Below are 16,176 nucleotides of genomic sequence, written 5' to 3' on the forward strand. Positions count from 1 at the left end.
CGTAATCTTGCTATTCTTTGAGATTTTGCCTGGAATCTTGATACTCTTTGGGGTTCTAGAATCTTTTGTTACCGGGAGGGGGGGAAGGAGGGTTAAAAAAGGTACAGGAGTATTTTTAAAAGGTACAATGGGGAGGATTTAAAAAGGTACTGGGGGACAGGGTGCAGAGCCTGGCAAGGAATGTGGGGTTGGGTGCAGAGCTTGTCAGGGAGTGAGGGGGGCTGGGTGCAGAGATTAGTACACAATTTGGTTCAGAATGTTTTTTCTTGTTTTCCTCTGCACTTGCAGTTTATGTATTAACTTAAAAATTGTTGAGCGACCTCTAAATGTTCACCAAAAGGCATTTGGCACAATTAACAGCAGCCAGACAGCGAACAAAAATAGACTTGCGGAGGTTATGTCCCATAAACTTGATTTTTTTTTTTTTTGGACCACTCTAATATAGAGGCATTTGATATTCTCACTTTTATTTTCCATTCCTTTCCTAATAATTCCTTACATTCTATGTGCTTTCTTGGCTACTGCTGAACACTAAGCAGAGGATTTTAACATCTGGATCCTTTTCCTGGTTGGCACCTTGCATCCTGTGCAATAGTTTGAGTCATTTTTTCCTACATGCATTACTTTGCACTTGCTCACTTTAAATATTATATCTGCCATTTGGATGCCCAGTCTCATAGAATAGAGGGCTTAATGATCATAATAAGCACTCCTGGATAAACAAACTCACAAAGGACTATTGAGCAAGACTGGAATAAAAAATCATTAATAATTGATCAGGGCCCTCTTCAGTGTATGTCACATCTTGCTCCATGTCCCAAATCCACACAATATGCCATTCTGTGCAATGACAAGAGGAACATTATGGGTCTCTGCTCCAGAGCAGTGCCAGTCAAAACTAATGAAGTACGGTAGTCTATTGTAAAAAAAACAAAACAAAAACGTAGTCCAGTAACGGTATATTATCGGGAAGTATAAAAAAAAACAGGAGTCTATGGAGGATCCTTTTTCTTTTCTAGAGGAAGTCGATAAAGAGGAAAGTATGTACAGAATGGCGCGTCTTCCTTAGTTTTCTACCCAGGAGGCTAAGGGAAAGGCCAAAAGTAGAGGGTGCAGCATATTTAAGCCCAAAAACTAGCTGAATCTCGGTGCACAATATTCCTTAAGGGAGAGAAAAGCGGGATCATTGGGGAGAGCTGCAACCTGAAGCAATATGAGTACATATTGGAAACTTGTGTAAGAGGAACAGGAACCCAAGTCTTGAGTGCAGTAGACTGTGCCAACTTTTATCCACACCAAATCATCCTGGTTTGTTAATACCATCCTTCTTTCCAATCTTGCTGCCAGATCCGCCCCAATGCTGGTTTCTTCAAAAACTGGCTCCCTTCACGCCGTCCCCACCCCAGACCTTCGTTAACATCCAGGTCCATCTTTCCCCATAATCTCTTCCGCATGACGTTAATCGTAACTTCACCCAGTTTTTAATCAAAGACTGCAACTTTTGGAAGGAACCGACGTCGGCATTTCCGGATGCGCCTGAACGCCAGGCTCGGATTGGCTAGTTTTAAGGGGTCTCGGCATTTTCGTCTTCATGCCCCACCCAACAGGCTTCCTATTGGCAAGTTTGAAGGAGGCTGTGACCTTTCTGGAAGCGTGTCCCGCCCTACTAGGATCAGATTGGTCGGTTTGGGCCGGCATATATTTTGGGCGCGTGGATTCTAACGGCGCCTGTAAATTCTTGGGGGAAAAATGGTCGGTGGAGCGGCAACTACACAGTTGCTTGAGACTCTGCAGCTATGGGCATTGCGGGAATATCTGAGCGATGGTAGGTGTGTTTCCACTGTTCTTGTAAATTTTAGGTCCTGCTAAGAAGGACAAATGAAAGGAGCTGCAGCAGTAGATTAGATCCCAATAGTACAGTAATTAGTTTTTACTTGATTCCACTTTTTCTACTTCTTTAAAATGGTGAAGAAAGATGATTTCTTGCTCCTGTGTTCTTAATCTCGCTTGAAATATGTTTTAGCGGTATTTGGATTAAATATTTCTAAATATTCCAATCTTTTCATCAAAACTCCAAAATAATTCCTCTCCCAAAAAATATGTGCTCTTTAAGAAGAAAAAGCACACGGGCAAAATGTGATATGGTTGTTCTATGTTAATTTTTCAAACTTTGTATATTGTCCTTAGTGTCTCAAGTCAAGGTAACACTAGGGTTTGGTCCCTCGCATAGTAGCATGAGCTTCTAAGGATATTTGCTAGCTAGGACATAATTTCTTCTTCTCTGAGCACTGACGGCTCACACAGCCAAAATAGGATAAACTGTCCCTTTGTTGTTTCTGCAGGACTTTTTAAATTTTTTCCCAAAACACATACAGGGAATGCTGATCATTACATAACTTTATCACACTTGCAAGTTAATGAGCAGAGACTTCTAAATTTCCTCTTATTAAAGATGGTGTCAAGGGTACAAAAAGCAGAATGAAGCATAGAAATTTTAAGAAATTAAACTGACGTCCTATAGATATCTTAAATCAGGGACTGCATGTCCTGGTATCTTATGGAAAATGTTTGGACTTACAATAAGCTGCTTAATTATCGTATTTATGCATTTTATCGCCTTCATGAAGAGATTTACTGAAGTTGGTGTAAAGTAGATATAGCTTGACATAAACAGCTTACATTGTGTTAACAGTGTTACATTGTGTTAACAGTGTTACTTTAGGTCATTTTAAAATGACCTAAAGTAAGTATAAAATGCATGAATATTCTTTGTATTCCATTGATCTGTTTCTGTTCTATGCATGTTCTACTGTGCTGAATATTTCTGATACTGTATCACAATGGCACTACGGGGATTTAATTTGTTTATAGGTTTACCTTATTGAAATCAATTCAGTACAGTAGAACATTTATAAAATAGAAACAGATCAATGGAATACAAGGAATATTCATGTAACAAATATGTTGTCAGCACAATACAAATGATGCACATTTAAAAAAAACTTTCATACAATATTACATGAATAGATAGCACTGACATAATGAGGATCCCATCCAAAAAAGCATCTTAGAAGGCAGCTAATTGGGGCAAGTGCTATAAAGACATATTTAGACAACATGGTAGGACAAAGGTAATTGGAAGAAATAGGTGGGTAGCTGAACTGAAGGTAAATTATTGGGTAAATTTTATATTTATTGAGATCTCTTTATGAAGAGATTCACCCAAAGCAGTGTACAGCTAGTATAGATCAACCTAAACCTTACAATTTTGTTAATAGCATAACAGTAATAAAAAGATCAAATATAAAATGCAGTGAATGAGGTTAACTCAAAAATCAGTCTGAGGTGCATTTGACTAGAAATATTGCTTTGTCATGGGCCGAGACTCGAGCGGTCTCTCCATACCTTTGCAGAGTGGCAAGTCCATACCTTTGCAGTTTTACAGAGTGAATGTTGTGGCATGAAAGGACTTCGCCTTTGTTACTCTGTGTTACGGGCCGGCGCAGTCAGCCCACCCTAGATTCGTGGGACTGCTTTTGTACATGTCTGAGACTAACCACCAAAGTGATAAGTTTTACTAACAACAAGCCTCAGAGACCTTTTGTTCTAGCAGTGTGCTGCTGAATGCATAGAAGGTCAGAAATCTCAATCATAGGCTTGTGGCCCGTGAATATAAGTGCTTTAAATATTTTAAACAAATTATTCTTTAAATATACGATTTAGGATAAGTAGTATCAAACATTCAATGATAGTGCATAGTATGAATAACAGCACTTATCTTTGGAATCATAAGATTCGGCACTGCACTTGAGACCCGACGGGGCTACCGTTTCACCTATGTCGGCTTCGTCAGGGGAAATGCCAAAACAGTGCCTAAAAGGTTGAACAAATAAAGCATCATTTAAAGAATGGTTGAAATCAAAAACACCCGTGGACTGGCAGCAATAAAAGAATTATTTTGTGGACCAGCAAACTACTAAGACTGAAATTTTAAAAATCATTTCTGCCCCATCTCCACGAGCTCAGTCCCCGCAAACCATCTGATCCCATCCGCACAAGCCTCGGTTATGATTTTATATTGAACGTATTTTATTAAAGTATAAAAAGAAACAATATTCTGTACAATTGTCATTTTATAAATAAAAATATACAGAGCAAGGACCAATAAAACCCCTGTCTCCCCTCCCCTTCACATATATCCCCTCTACTATCAAGAAAACTGAACAAGCCAAGTTATTACAGAATGCTACAAAGAAATATGCTAATAGTATACTGAAGTCACACATGGCAGGAATAGCGTTAGGGGAGTCCCCCCCCTGGTCAGAGAGCCCTAAGCCAGCTGGAAGCTAAAGAATCACTGCCTGGGCTTTGCAGTCCCCAGTTATGTCTCTAGCAGGATATATATTTCAAATCTGGTATATTCTAATGACAAAATAGAAATAAAATTATTATTTTTTTCTACCTTTTGTTGTCTCTGATTTCTGCTTTCATCTTCTTTTCACTCTTTTCCTTCCAGCGTCTGCCTTGTCTCTTCAATACAGCATCTGCCCATTCCATCCACTGTCTGCCCTCTCCCCCTTCTATATGTATCTGACTTCTTTCTATGCCCCTCTCCCCTTTTTATATCATTCATTCCAGCTTCACTGCTTTCTTCATTTTTATCTCTCCTACACCAGCTCTAGCATCTATCCCTCTCTCATTTCTCTGCTGACCCCCTTTCCAGCATCAATCTCTCTACTTTCTCATTCCTGTCTCTCCCCTTTCCCTCATCTGATCTCTCCATTCCACCCTGTCCCCCTTCCCATCCTGTAATCTCCCTGCCAGCTGTTTCCTTCCTTTTTTTCCTTCTCCCTTCCCTCCTCCCCCCTATCCAACATTAACTCTCTTCCCACCCCTTTCCCTCCTCCCCTCCCGGTAGCATCTCTTCTTTTACCTTCAGGTCCAGTAGCAGCTCTCCCTTTATCCAGCAGCTTCCCAGCCTCCAACAGTGGCTTCCTCTCTTTCCAGCAGCTCTCAGTACTTGCCTACAGCAGTGATTTTCTTAAGCAGCCTTGGGTCCGTTGCCGCCTCTGAGGAAAGGGGAAGTTGCCGAAGTGAGTCACTGCCCTGGCAAGTACGAGAGCTGCTGGGAGGGGAGACAGCCAGTGTCGAAGGCTCCCCATGATCTTGCTCCTGCGTGCCCCCCCCCAAGCCGGCACAAACAGCGTTGCACCGCAGGCCCTACCACCCAAGACGAGCCCAAAGCCCCTACACGCCGCCCTGCCCTTGAGTCTTCAAGAGTGAGTGGCCCGCATACAGGAAAGCTCAGGGCCAGCGCCACACCACTCGCCCGTGGACGCTGTCAACAACCCAGTGGCAGCCAGCGAACACGGCATGACCCCGCAGCCACATGGGCTCAACCCCCTGCATACTCAGCCCAGATGCTGCCGATGGCCCCAATCCACATGCTGGCCCCGCGTATGCTGACCATCTTCCTTATATCTACAGCTCTCTCCCTTCCACCTGCACCTTCCCCAAGGCCCTCTTTGGTGACTCAGCAGGGGCAGTGATCAAGACAGGCTGCTGACGTCGGGACCTTCCCTCTCTGAGTCCCACCTATTTTATTTCAACTTCCTGTTTCCGCATAGGCAAGACTCACAGAGGGAATGCCCCAACGTCGGCAGCCTGTCTTAATCGCCTGAGGCTGGGTGGAACAGTAGATTTCCGCAAACACCAGCGGGGAGGAAATTTAACCGCGTTGATCTCGCCGGCCCTACACGGACCGGCACCGGTCTGCAGACCATAGGTTGAAGAACAGTGCTTCAGGGCACTGAATAATTCTGCATACTATGGGGGTAATCAAAAAAAAAAAAAAAAAAGTCTAAAAAGTGTCCAAAATGGCTATTTGGACGATCAAAAAGCCTGATCGTCCAAGTACCCATAACCAAAGCTGGTTTTTAGACGTATCTAAAAACAGCTTAGGCTAGGGGTGTCCAATGTTGGTCCTCGAGGGCCGCAGTCCAGTCGGATTTTCAGGATTTCCCCAATGAATATACATGCACTGCTTTCATTGTATGCTAATAGATCTCATGCATATTCATTGGGGAAATCCTGAAAACCCGACTGGATTGCGGCCCTCGAGGACCGATATTGGACACCCCTGGCTTAGGCCTTTCCCCTGCCTCTAAACACACAGAGAGAAAAGAGGTGTGTTTAGAGGAGGGGAAAGGGCGGACAGTGGGCGGGAGGTGGGCCGACCTATACCTAGGCGTACAACAGTTATAACCAAAACATTTACAGGTTGCCTAGTCGGCACTTAGACCTTTTTGAGTTAGATGTAGTCAAACCAGGTCTAAGTGCTGAAAAAGGGGCCGCTGAGCTGATGGCCGCTGGCGCCATCAGTTCAGCAGACCGGCAATCTACCCACCACAACCATCGCGGCAGGAGAGATGCTTCATCTCCCCTACCGCGATGCCATTATTCCTCTACCCGAACTGCCGCGACCCGCGGCGGCAGGGCTGTGGAGTCGGAGTCGAGGAGTCTGAGTCGGAGGAAATTTCGGGTACCTGGAGTCGGAGTCAGAAGTAAAAAAAACTGAGGAGTCGGAGTCGGAACATTTATCTACCGACTCCATTTTTGAACTTGGCATACCAATCACGAGCGATTCTTTCAGCTATAGCACCCACTATATACACAGCACAAATGTTGCGAGCAGCTTCTGCGGCCTTAGAACCTTGATTTAAAGCAAAAAGAAGGTGGTGTCGAAATTGCTCATTTCTCTCAACTTAACATTCCATTTTAACGATCTGAAAATTAACCAGTGCTGTGGAATCGGAGTCAGAGGAAATTTAAGGTATCTGGAGTCAGAGTCTGAAGTACAAAAAACTGAGGAGTCGGAACATTTTATCTACCGACTCCACAGCCCTGCGCGGCGGGAGAGATGCCCTATCTCTCATGCCGCGGGTCATGGCAGTTCGGGTAGAGGAGTGATGGCATTGCGGTAGGGGAGATGAGGCATCTCTCCTGCCGCGATCCATCACCCCCCCACGCAATTAACATCGGGCCAGGAGAGAGCCCAAGCTCTCCTGGCCCGCAGTGACCCCCAACTCGAGTGGGCCAGGAGAGAGCCCAACCGGCCATGTGCCTAAGGCCCCGCCCACAGGAGGGGCCTAAGGCTCCCGGGCCTATTCTGATTAGTCCAGGCGCCTTGGGCCCCACCTGTGGGTGTGGCTTTGGGACGGCTGGGCCAATCCGGCCCCATTCTGGAGTCGCCTGCCGGACGGGCAGGTTTGGCACCCGTCTGCCGGCCAACTTTGAAAAGGTACGGGGAAGGGGGGTGGGGAGGAGATCGTTGGGGGGAGGGGGGTTGCGTCAAGGGCAGGAGGTCCTGGGATCCTCCTGCCCGATTGTACTCGTGGGGAGGGGGGTGAGTCGCCGGGGCCAGGAGGGTTTGAGCTCCCTCCTGGCCCGATCGTACTCGGCCGGGGGGGGGCAGGATTGGCGGGGGTGCCGCGGCTTAGCCTCCCTCTTACCCCAATGTTGTCGGGGGAGGGGGGGGTTGGCGGTTCGACATGGCAGGAGGGCTTGGGCACCCTCCTGCCTGGATCATAGGGGGGGGATTCTGTAACCGGTGTTGTTTTTGACAGACACCGGTTACAGAATCCAGCTTTTAGGCGAAGGCCTGGCTCCTCCTTCGCCTAAAAGCCCTTCTGTTGGATGTTTGGGGCTTAGGCGTGTTTTTGGTTCATTATGGCCAAAAAGTGTAGACGTCGGGGTGTATTTTTAGATGTAGTGGTGATTGGGCGTTTAGGCAGAGGAAGGCCATAATCAAAACAAGGACGTTTGGTTTGGTTATGGACACTTTCCCTGCTTCTGCTTTGAACGTTTAAGGACTTAGGCCAAAAAGGAACTTAGATGGTTTTTTTGATTATGCCCCTCTATGTTATTGCATCTACAGGGGTACTACCTGAGCTTTCATTTATATACCACTTATATCCTAAGTAGTTTACATACTTTTATCATATTTCCCTATCTGTCCCGGTGGGCTCAAACTTATCTAGTGTACCTGGGGCAATGAGGGGATTAAGTGACTTGCTCAGTTGGCTCAAACTCTATTTAGTGCCTGTCTATCTATCTCTCTCCCTCCCTGGCCAAAGCCAGCTTGCTTGCCTCCCTACCTCCTATCCGACGTCAATTCTGACGTCTGAGAGGACGTTCTGGGCCAGCCAGGCAGCGATTGGCTGGCCCAGAACGTCCTCTCAGACGTCAGAATTGACGTCGGAAAGAAGACTTCCTGTTGGCTCTAGCAGCAGGGCGGTAAGATAGCAGCCGACCCGGGGAAAGGAAGGAGGGAGGCTTTTTTTTTTTTTGCGCGCGACAGGTATGGACAGGAAATGATCGCTTGTCCTGTTGTCCCTGAATACAGCTTCGGGACAGGAGGTCTGAAATTGTGCCAGCCCTGCGCGGACCGGCGGTTGAAGAACAGTGATCTAGTGTACCTGGGGCAATGAGAGGATTAAGTGACTTGCACAGGGTCACAAGGAGCAGCGAGGGATTTGAACCCACAGCCTCAGGGTGCTGAGGCTGTAGCTCTAACACCTGCACCACACACTCTGTTGGCTGTTACTTGCTAGTTCAGTATTCAAATGTTATTTTGTTAAGCACAAAAATAATATAACCCTATGGACACAACAGTTGCCAATAAGTCCAGTATACAATACAATCTATAATTGGCTTAACTGATTAAATCTTCGAGGAGAGTGTTTGATCTTGAAAAAATAGAAACCTATTTTTAAATAGAATAAATAAATAAATGGACATCAGTATGAGCTCTCAGAGTGTAAACGAGAGATTTTGAGCTCAGGCAGCAACTCGTAGGTGACCAGCACCAGACATACGTCTAAATAAGCACTGCCTCATACATCATTAGTCCTGAATGTGCAAACCATGCGAATAAATAAAGTGCTAATCAAGGTCAAACAGTCACACTGAGGAAGGAAAATTTTTTTGTTGTTTATTCATTATTTTTCCCCCTTTCTTTGTTTATTCACATATATCCAATTTTGGTTCGCTGCTACGCTCCCTTTTGAGATTTTGGAGCGTTCCAGTGTTGTACGTCTCTTTGATGTCATTATGTTATTTTGTACGCCATTCTCGTTGGTTCTCCAGGGTGTTCTTAAACTCTTGAGACGCCATTACAAATTTGCAACTCTCCCGCAGCGATTGTTTAAATTTCTTCACGCTTCGAAAGTTATAGCCGACAGATTTTGAATAGCTTTCTGTCTAATTTAATTTCAAGCATTTCCCGCTCCTGACGAAGACGACGAAACGGAGCTTTGTCGAGTGGCAGTACTTTCTTTATACAGGACTGAGCTAAATACTCCTCGAGTAGTAGTACTTTAGAAATAGGATTGGCTAAGTACTTTTTTGTACATTGTTGTTCCTGTCACGAACGAAGTGGCATTATGAACTGTTTGTAGAAAGATGAATTGTGACGAACTATTATGAGGAATATATGAATTGTTATGAAGAAATTGAATGTCTTATAGGATTTCTTTATTTTTCTATTTTTTGACTTCTATATATTTTTCTTGGTATTTTTTATTGTACAGTATTTATATGAGGATTTTTGAATATTTATTTATATACGTTTTCATGAATTTTCAATGACCTAAGTACTTAGGGGTTTAACCATGTATTACTCTATGCTTATAACAATCATTCCACGGTTCTCATGATATGCACTTTACAGCCTATTTATGTGTTTTTATTCATCTATTTATTAGGGCATCTTGAGGGGTTCTTTTATATTAGAGTGTGCTCTTTATCAATTTCATTCGTTTATAATATCTGTATCACTTTGCACTTTATATTGTATTTATAAGGCAGATTCTTGGGAGTATATATAGTTTTGGTTAAAATAAAATTTCCTTCCTTGGTGTGACTGTTTGACCTTGATTAGCACTTTATTTATTTGCATGGTTTGCACATTCAGGACTAATGATGTATGAGGCAGTGCTTATTTAGACTTATGTCTGGTGCTGGTCACCTATGAGTTGCTGCCTGAGCTCAAAATCTCTCGTTTACACTCTGAGAGCTCATACTGATGTCCATTTATTTGTTTATTATATTTAAAAATAGGTTTCTATTTTTTCAAGATCAAACACTCTCCTCGAGGATTTAATCAGTTAAGCCAATTATAGATTGTATTTTGTTACGAAAACAGTTGGTTTGGGAAATTTCCCAGTTTTGTCCCTTCTTCACATTGTGTCCATGGAATTCTTCAATGCTTGGGTATTAACTGCAGGAGGCAGTAGAGCTCTCTGGGAAGTAGGAGGGACACAAAAAATCTGGGGTAGATTCTTTCATGATGTGGCTTATGGCCATGGGGAGATAACCCGCTTGTCTAAAATGACACCCCTATCCACTAGAAAATATATTATCAAAGTAAGGACATAATATCTTTTTCATAGTGAGTTTGTGAAATGGCCTCCCAGTGGATGTGGTAGGAGACGATAACTATCTGAATTTAATATAATCTAGGACAGATACGTAGTAGGATCTCAGAGAGAAAGGGATACTAGATGGCATGGATGGGCAGATTGGATAGGCCATATGGTCTTTATCTGTCTTCATTTTTCTATATTTCTATGTAATTGAGAAATAATTTTAGGTTGTACTACTGTTCTGATACCATCGAGCTGTAGAACTGCATGAAGATGCTTTCTATTACAATATTTGTTTTCAGTTCAGTTGTTCGATCTGCCTTTAAATCCTTCTCCCTTCATATGCAAAGGGGGCATGGGAAATGCTATCTCTTGATTGCGTGTCTTTCTGTTTGCTCTTTTCTAGCATGGGTGGACACAGTATGGGAGCTCGATTTCACAGAAACGGAGCCTTTAGATTCTAGAGCAGAAGAATTGATCACTGAAAATGGACTGGATAATTTTATCAAACTGCATGAGAGTCTGGCTCCATTTGCCACTGAAGAACTTGAGGCCACTGTGGTAAAAAGGATGAATTTACAACTGAAATATCAAGTTTTAAAAAAATTGTTTGTCAGATTCATACTCTTTTTTTCCTTGGTGCAATGTGCAGTAGTTATGAATGTCACCCTCCAGGTGTAGAAACGGGATCTGAGACTTAGAAATGGACTTCAAATTTATTGAAAAGATTTAATACATTTTAAATTGAATCACTTTGAAATTCCCACATGTGGGTTTGGTCATGGATGTTGTCTTGCTGCAAAGCAGGTGCAAACTCTGCTAGTCTTGATCCACCTGTGGCATAGCTGACATGTGATGTTTCAAAAGTGCAAACCTGAGGTAACTACTGTGCATTTTGGTAGCAGCCTTTTAACTTGAGAGCTTCTATACAAGTAGTTCAGAGTTGAGAGGTACAGTAGGCATTTCCTTGTCCCTGAAGAGCTTAAATGAAATGCAATTGGATTCAGCACTGGATACCGGCTGCTACTGAATATCCAGTTAAAGTGCCAACCTGGAAGTTCTATCTGTTTAGTGGCAATTATTCATACTACTGATTAGATAAAGCTAGCCTTTTGTGCTGTCCCACCTTTTATCTGGTTTATCTACCATGTTTCCCCGAAAATAAGACAGTGTCTTATATTCATTTGGGGCCCAAAAAGGCACTAGGTCTTATTTTCAGGTAGGGCTTAATTTTTTTTTTCTTGTACATAATCATCTCTCCCTTCCTCTCCTTCACCCCAATTCTTCCTCTTTCTTTTCCCCCATGTGCAACATCTTTCCTCCCCTCTCACCCATCCCCTTGTGCTTTCCCTCTGCAGCATCTTTCAATTCCTCCATCCCCCTGTGCAGCAGAACCCTTACCCATATTCCATCCCTCGTGCAGCAGAATCCTTGAGCAACCACCCCCACCTGACCTCCATCCATCCTTCCCTCCCAACCGATCCCTGCTGACTGCGACCATAAATACCTTTCTGCAGAGGAGCATCGGGCCAGCAGCACTCACAGACTGCTTCGTGGCCTTCTCACTGGGGCCTTCTGTGTGCTGCATTACTAATGATGTCATCAGTACACAGAAGGCCCCAGCAAGAAGGCTGCAAAGCAGCCTGTGAGTGCTGCTGGCCCGATGCTCCTCTGCCAGAAGGTATTTATGGTCACTGTCGGCGGGGATTAGTTGGGAGGGTTGGTACGGGGGAGGGTCAGGGGAAAGAACAGCTACCTACGACTAGGGCTTATTTTCAGGGATACACGGTAGTTAGTAGTTTAAATATATCTGGTCACTGGATAACTTCCGTCAATATCCACAGACCACCTCAACACTATCTGGACAGTGCCAAGGTGACTAGAGAATGTATCCAACAGCACTGACTGGATAAGTGCCTTTGAATGTTGGCCCCAAAGTTTGTATCTGAGGCAATGGAGAGTTAACCGACTTGCCCAAAATCACAAGCATTGGTGGGATTTGGACCTTGACTTCCTTGGTTCCCAGGCCACTGCTATAAACTATTAGACTAGTTCAGACTGAATTCCACCATGAGGCACATTTACGCTGGATGGAATAGTTGCCTTGCATTTTTTATAACATGTTATGAAAACATAAATACAATTGTTTGTCCATCTCTCCTTGAGACCTGACATCAGAGGTGGAGCTAATGTTACAGGCACACAAAATGAACATAGAAGTGCTAGGGCGTTGACGCTAGTGCAGTTTATAATACACTGAATAGTACCGTATAGACTCAAAAATAAACTGAAAATTTTTGGCTCAAAAACGGGGGGGCTCAGTTTATATTCGAGTCCACCTTAAATCTTGGTGGTCCAGTGGCATGGGGAGACAAGTTGGAATGGGAGTGATCCTTCCCTCTTCTGAACTGAGGTGTCAGGTTTGACTAGAGGGCCGCCGTGTGAGTGGACTGCTGGGCACGATGAACCACCGGTCTGACCCAGCAGTGGCAATTCTTATGTTCTATCTCGACTGTAGAATCGCTGCATATCCATTCCTTCCTTCCCTCCCTGCTGTAGAATCACCAGTATAGGATTTCCCCCGGGCCCACCGTAATCACTGGTGGTCCATCAGGGTGAATCAGGGCAGGAGCAATCCTTTTATGCTCTTGCCCATGCGGCCTTGCTGAAAAAATGACTGCTGTGAGTTCCTGCAACAATTCATGAGAATGCTTCAAGTCTTGCAAAATGTCATGGGCAGGAGCATAACAGGATTCCTCCTGTCCTGACTCACCCCGCTGGACTACCAGTGATTTTTAAGGTAGGCCCAGGGAGAGGTCTATGCTGATTCTCTGAGAGAGAAGGGGAGAGAGGGGGCATGTAGTGATTCTACAGCAGGGAGGGAAGAAAGGGTTGCATGATGATTCTACAGCCAACTGACAGCTGGAACAGGACCCAACACCTCACCTCCGGGAAGGGAGGGATCGCTTTCATCCTAGTTTGGCTAACCACATCACTGGATCACTAGGATTTAAGGTGGACCCAGGGAAAAGCCAGCACTAGATTCGTGAGGGGTGGTTGGGTGTACAGCTGGGTGGCACTTGAATTTAAACCATTAGTTTATATTCAAGTTAACATTCCCCCCTCCCCCTTATATCTTGGTTTATAGTCGAGTACATATGGTAATCAGACTTACAATCTAACTGTGGTACCTGGGACGATGGCGGGATTAAGTGACTTGCCCAGAGTCACAAAGAGCAGACTGGGATCAAACTCACAACCTCAGCGTGGTGAAGCAGCAATTCTAAACTGCTTCCCTCCTCTCCTAACCAGCCTTTTGAACTCATGTACTATTCTCTTCTTTTTCTTGCCTGATCAATACAGGGGAGAAGGAAGTTTTAGCTGGTGGTGGGGATGAGGAATAAGGAGGGAATTAGGCACCAGAGCATTAAGTGGTTGATAGGGAACGTGATATATTGGGGATGAGAAGTTAAATCATGTAGGAGATTGGAAGGATGCTGGCTGGCAGAGGAATAGTGAGCAAATCCTGGAGAATGAGAAGGGAATAGACTTAAGAATGGGGAAAGAAAGGCTAACAATTCAGTATTCAAGCTTATATACCACTACTAATGACCTGAAAGGTTTAAAAAAAAAAAAGTTTAATGCTAGGACATGCTGCACCCCTTCTTATGAAATCCATAACTAACACTTTTAAGCTGCCTGGCAATTTTAGATTTAATAAATAAATAAATATACTTGTCATGTTTCAGTCATTAAAACATACTTTTTGCATAGAAATCTTTCATTAAATTAATACAATATTTGATTTTAAAAAAAGATGTGGAGGGGCATAATCAAGTGTTCCTGAGTTTGAGGTTGGACGTTTTGCGCAAGACATCCACAACCCCAGTAGAAAAAATGTTTATTTTCAAAGCTGCCAAACGTGGATTTTTGGTGGGGTTTTTTTTTTTTTTTTTTTTTTTTTTAATGAGCTAGGTATAAAAGTAAAACATCCACATGAAAAACATACAAAAGTAAGTTTTGTAGACGTACCCACCAACTATCTTGTCTAATTGTGGCAGAAGGAATCTCCATCAGCTGAGCTGGTTTGGGGATTCCTGGTGGTTCAGCTGATGGGGAGTCCCCCTACCAGGATCAACTGAGCCGTGGAGCCATACACCTCTCCCCTTTGACATCCCCGACATCTCCCTGAAATCCCAGACACCCCCTATCTTCATGGCCCTCCCCTGCTATCACTGCCAGATCCCCCAACATTCCTGGGGTCCCCTTCCAGATCCTCGGATGAGAAAATGGCAGGAGGGAAGCTCACTCCCTCCTGCCTACAGGGCTGCGTGCTGCAAATGACAGGGCTTCCCCTCCTAAAGCATCTTGGGATGCAGTGGGAGGGGCTGAAGGCCCTGATTGGCTCAGGGATGTCAGGGGGAGGAGTGTACAGCTCTGGCTCAGCTGATTCTGGCAGGGGGAATACCCTTCAGCTGAGCCGGCAGGAATCCCTGAAACCAGTTCAGCTGATGGAGTTTCCTTTGCCACGATCAGCTGATGGAAAGCCCATGGATTTGTTTGTTTTTGGGGGGGGTCGCTGTGGGAGGGGGTCGTGCCTTAAATCCTCCAGTGATCTTGTCAGTTTGGGCACCTTTGTGGAACTTAGATGTAACTCAAACAGGTCTAACTATTGGTATATAAGTTCCCTCTAGGAAAGTTTTGATTATGGCTGGGGTATGTCCAGTTTGAAGCCCGCCCGATTCTCACCCATAATACACCTCCCAACAAGCCGCTTTGATCTCTGAATGCACAGCAGTTTAGAAGTGCTCCTGCACATCCAAAAAGTTGGTTTTGATTATCATCATTTTGATGTCCCTGCTATTAGAACATCCAAGTGCTGACTTAGGCTGATTTTTGGATGTTTTAAAATTTTGATTGAGCCCCTTAGTGTCTAGTTTTTGATGTTAAGCTGGTTTCCAGCCAAATATGGCTATCTACGTTTCCAGCTAAAATTCAGTTTGAAAATGTAAGCAGCTAGAATTAGAGAGCTTGGTCTTTGGGCACCTACATTTAGCCAACTAGTAGGCCAGCTGAGTCATTCTGCTAAGATTAAAAAAAAAAAAAAGTCACAGGAGCAGTCCCCACTCCCCTCATCCCTCCCACATGTCTGATTTAAAGACTAAGGGGGGAGGGGAGTTATCAAAAGTGGGCTACACTTAAGATATTTTGCTATTAACCCCAGTTATAACTAGATCTCTAAAATGGGACTTGTGCTATAATAGCATGAGTTTGTAATAAAATAATACATCTTTAATGGTAAGCTTATGCTGATAACTGTATTCCTAAATTATAGGGCCAAGGCTGCTCCACAACCTCCCATCCATTCATCTACCATTGGATTGTAAGCAGAAACAGCCTGACTCCCAGAAACCTCTCACCCTGAAATATTGATCTAGCCTAACCAAGAGGTCATAGATTTTTGTTTTCTTACCTGTTTTAAGTTTTAATAGGTCATTTACTATACCATCTTACCTAACAAAAAGACCAAAGTGGTGTGCTGACTAACTGTTCTTATCAGCAATGTAAGATAACCAGATTTAAAGCCCTTATGCAGCATCTGCATTGCCTATGTTCTAGCCAGGCTATAACTTTCAAGGGCAGGTGGCTTTTACACAGTAGGTGGAGGGAATGTGGGGCTTGCTCTTGGCTCTCTGGTTTAATTTTAGTTGCATAACTGATAATAACAGTTTATATACCGCAGGACCGTCAA

General features: G+C 44.0%; 1 protein-coding gene across 2 annotated transcripts in view; it reads left to right on the forward strand.

The window, feature by feature from the left end:
- The first annotated feature begins 1,672 nt into the window (after window positions 1–1,672).
- NCAPD3 (non-SMC condensin II complex subunit D3) overlaps window positions 1,673–16,176 on the forward strand; it is a 196,370-nt gene continuing 181,866 nt past the window's right edge. The window contains exons 1-2 of one of the 2 annotated variants that reach the window (XM_033919103.1): window positions 1,673–1,825; window positions 10,831–10,985. In XM_033919103.1, the coding sequence (XP_033774994.1) occupies window positions 1,750–1,825; window positions 10,831–10,985 (231 nt within the window). In that variant the 5' untranslated portion in view covers window positions 1,673–1,749. Of the gene's footprint in view, window positions 1,830–10,830; window positions 10,986–16,176 lie in introns of both variants that reach the window. The other variant, XM_033919104.1, reaches the window with a different exon arrangement.

Source organism: Geotrypetes seraphini, chromosome 13 (assembly GCF_902459505.1).
Source record: "Geotrypetes seraphini chromosome 13, aGeoSer1.1, whole genome shotgun sequence".
Taxonomy (NCBI): Eukaryota; Metazoa; Chordata; class Amphibia; order Gymnophiona; family Dermophiidae; genus Geotrypetes; species Geotrypetes seraphini.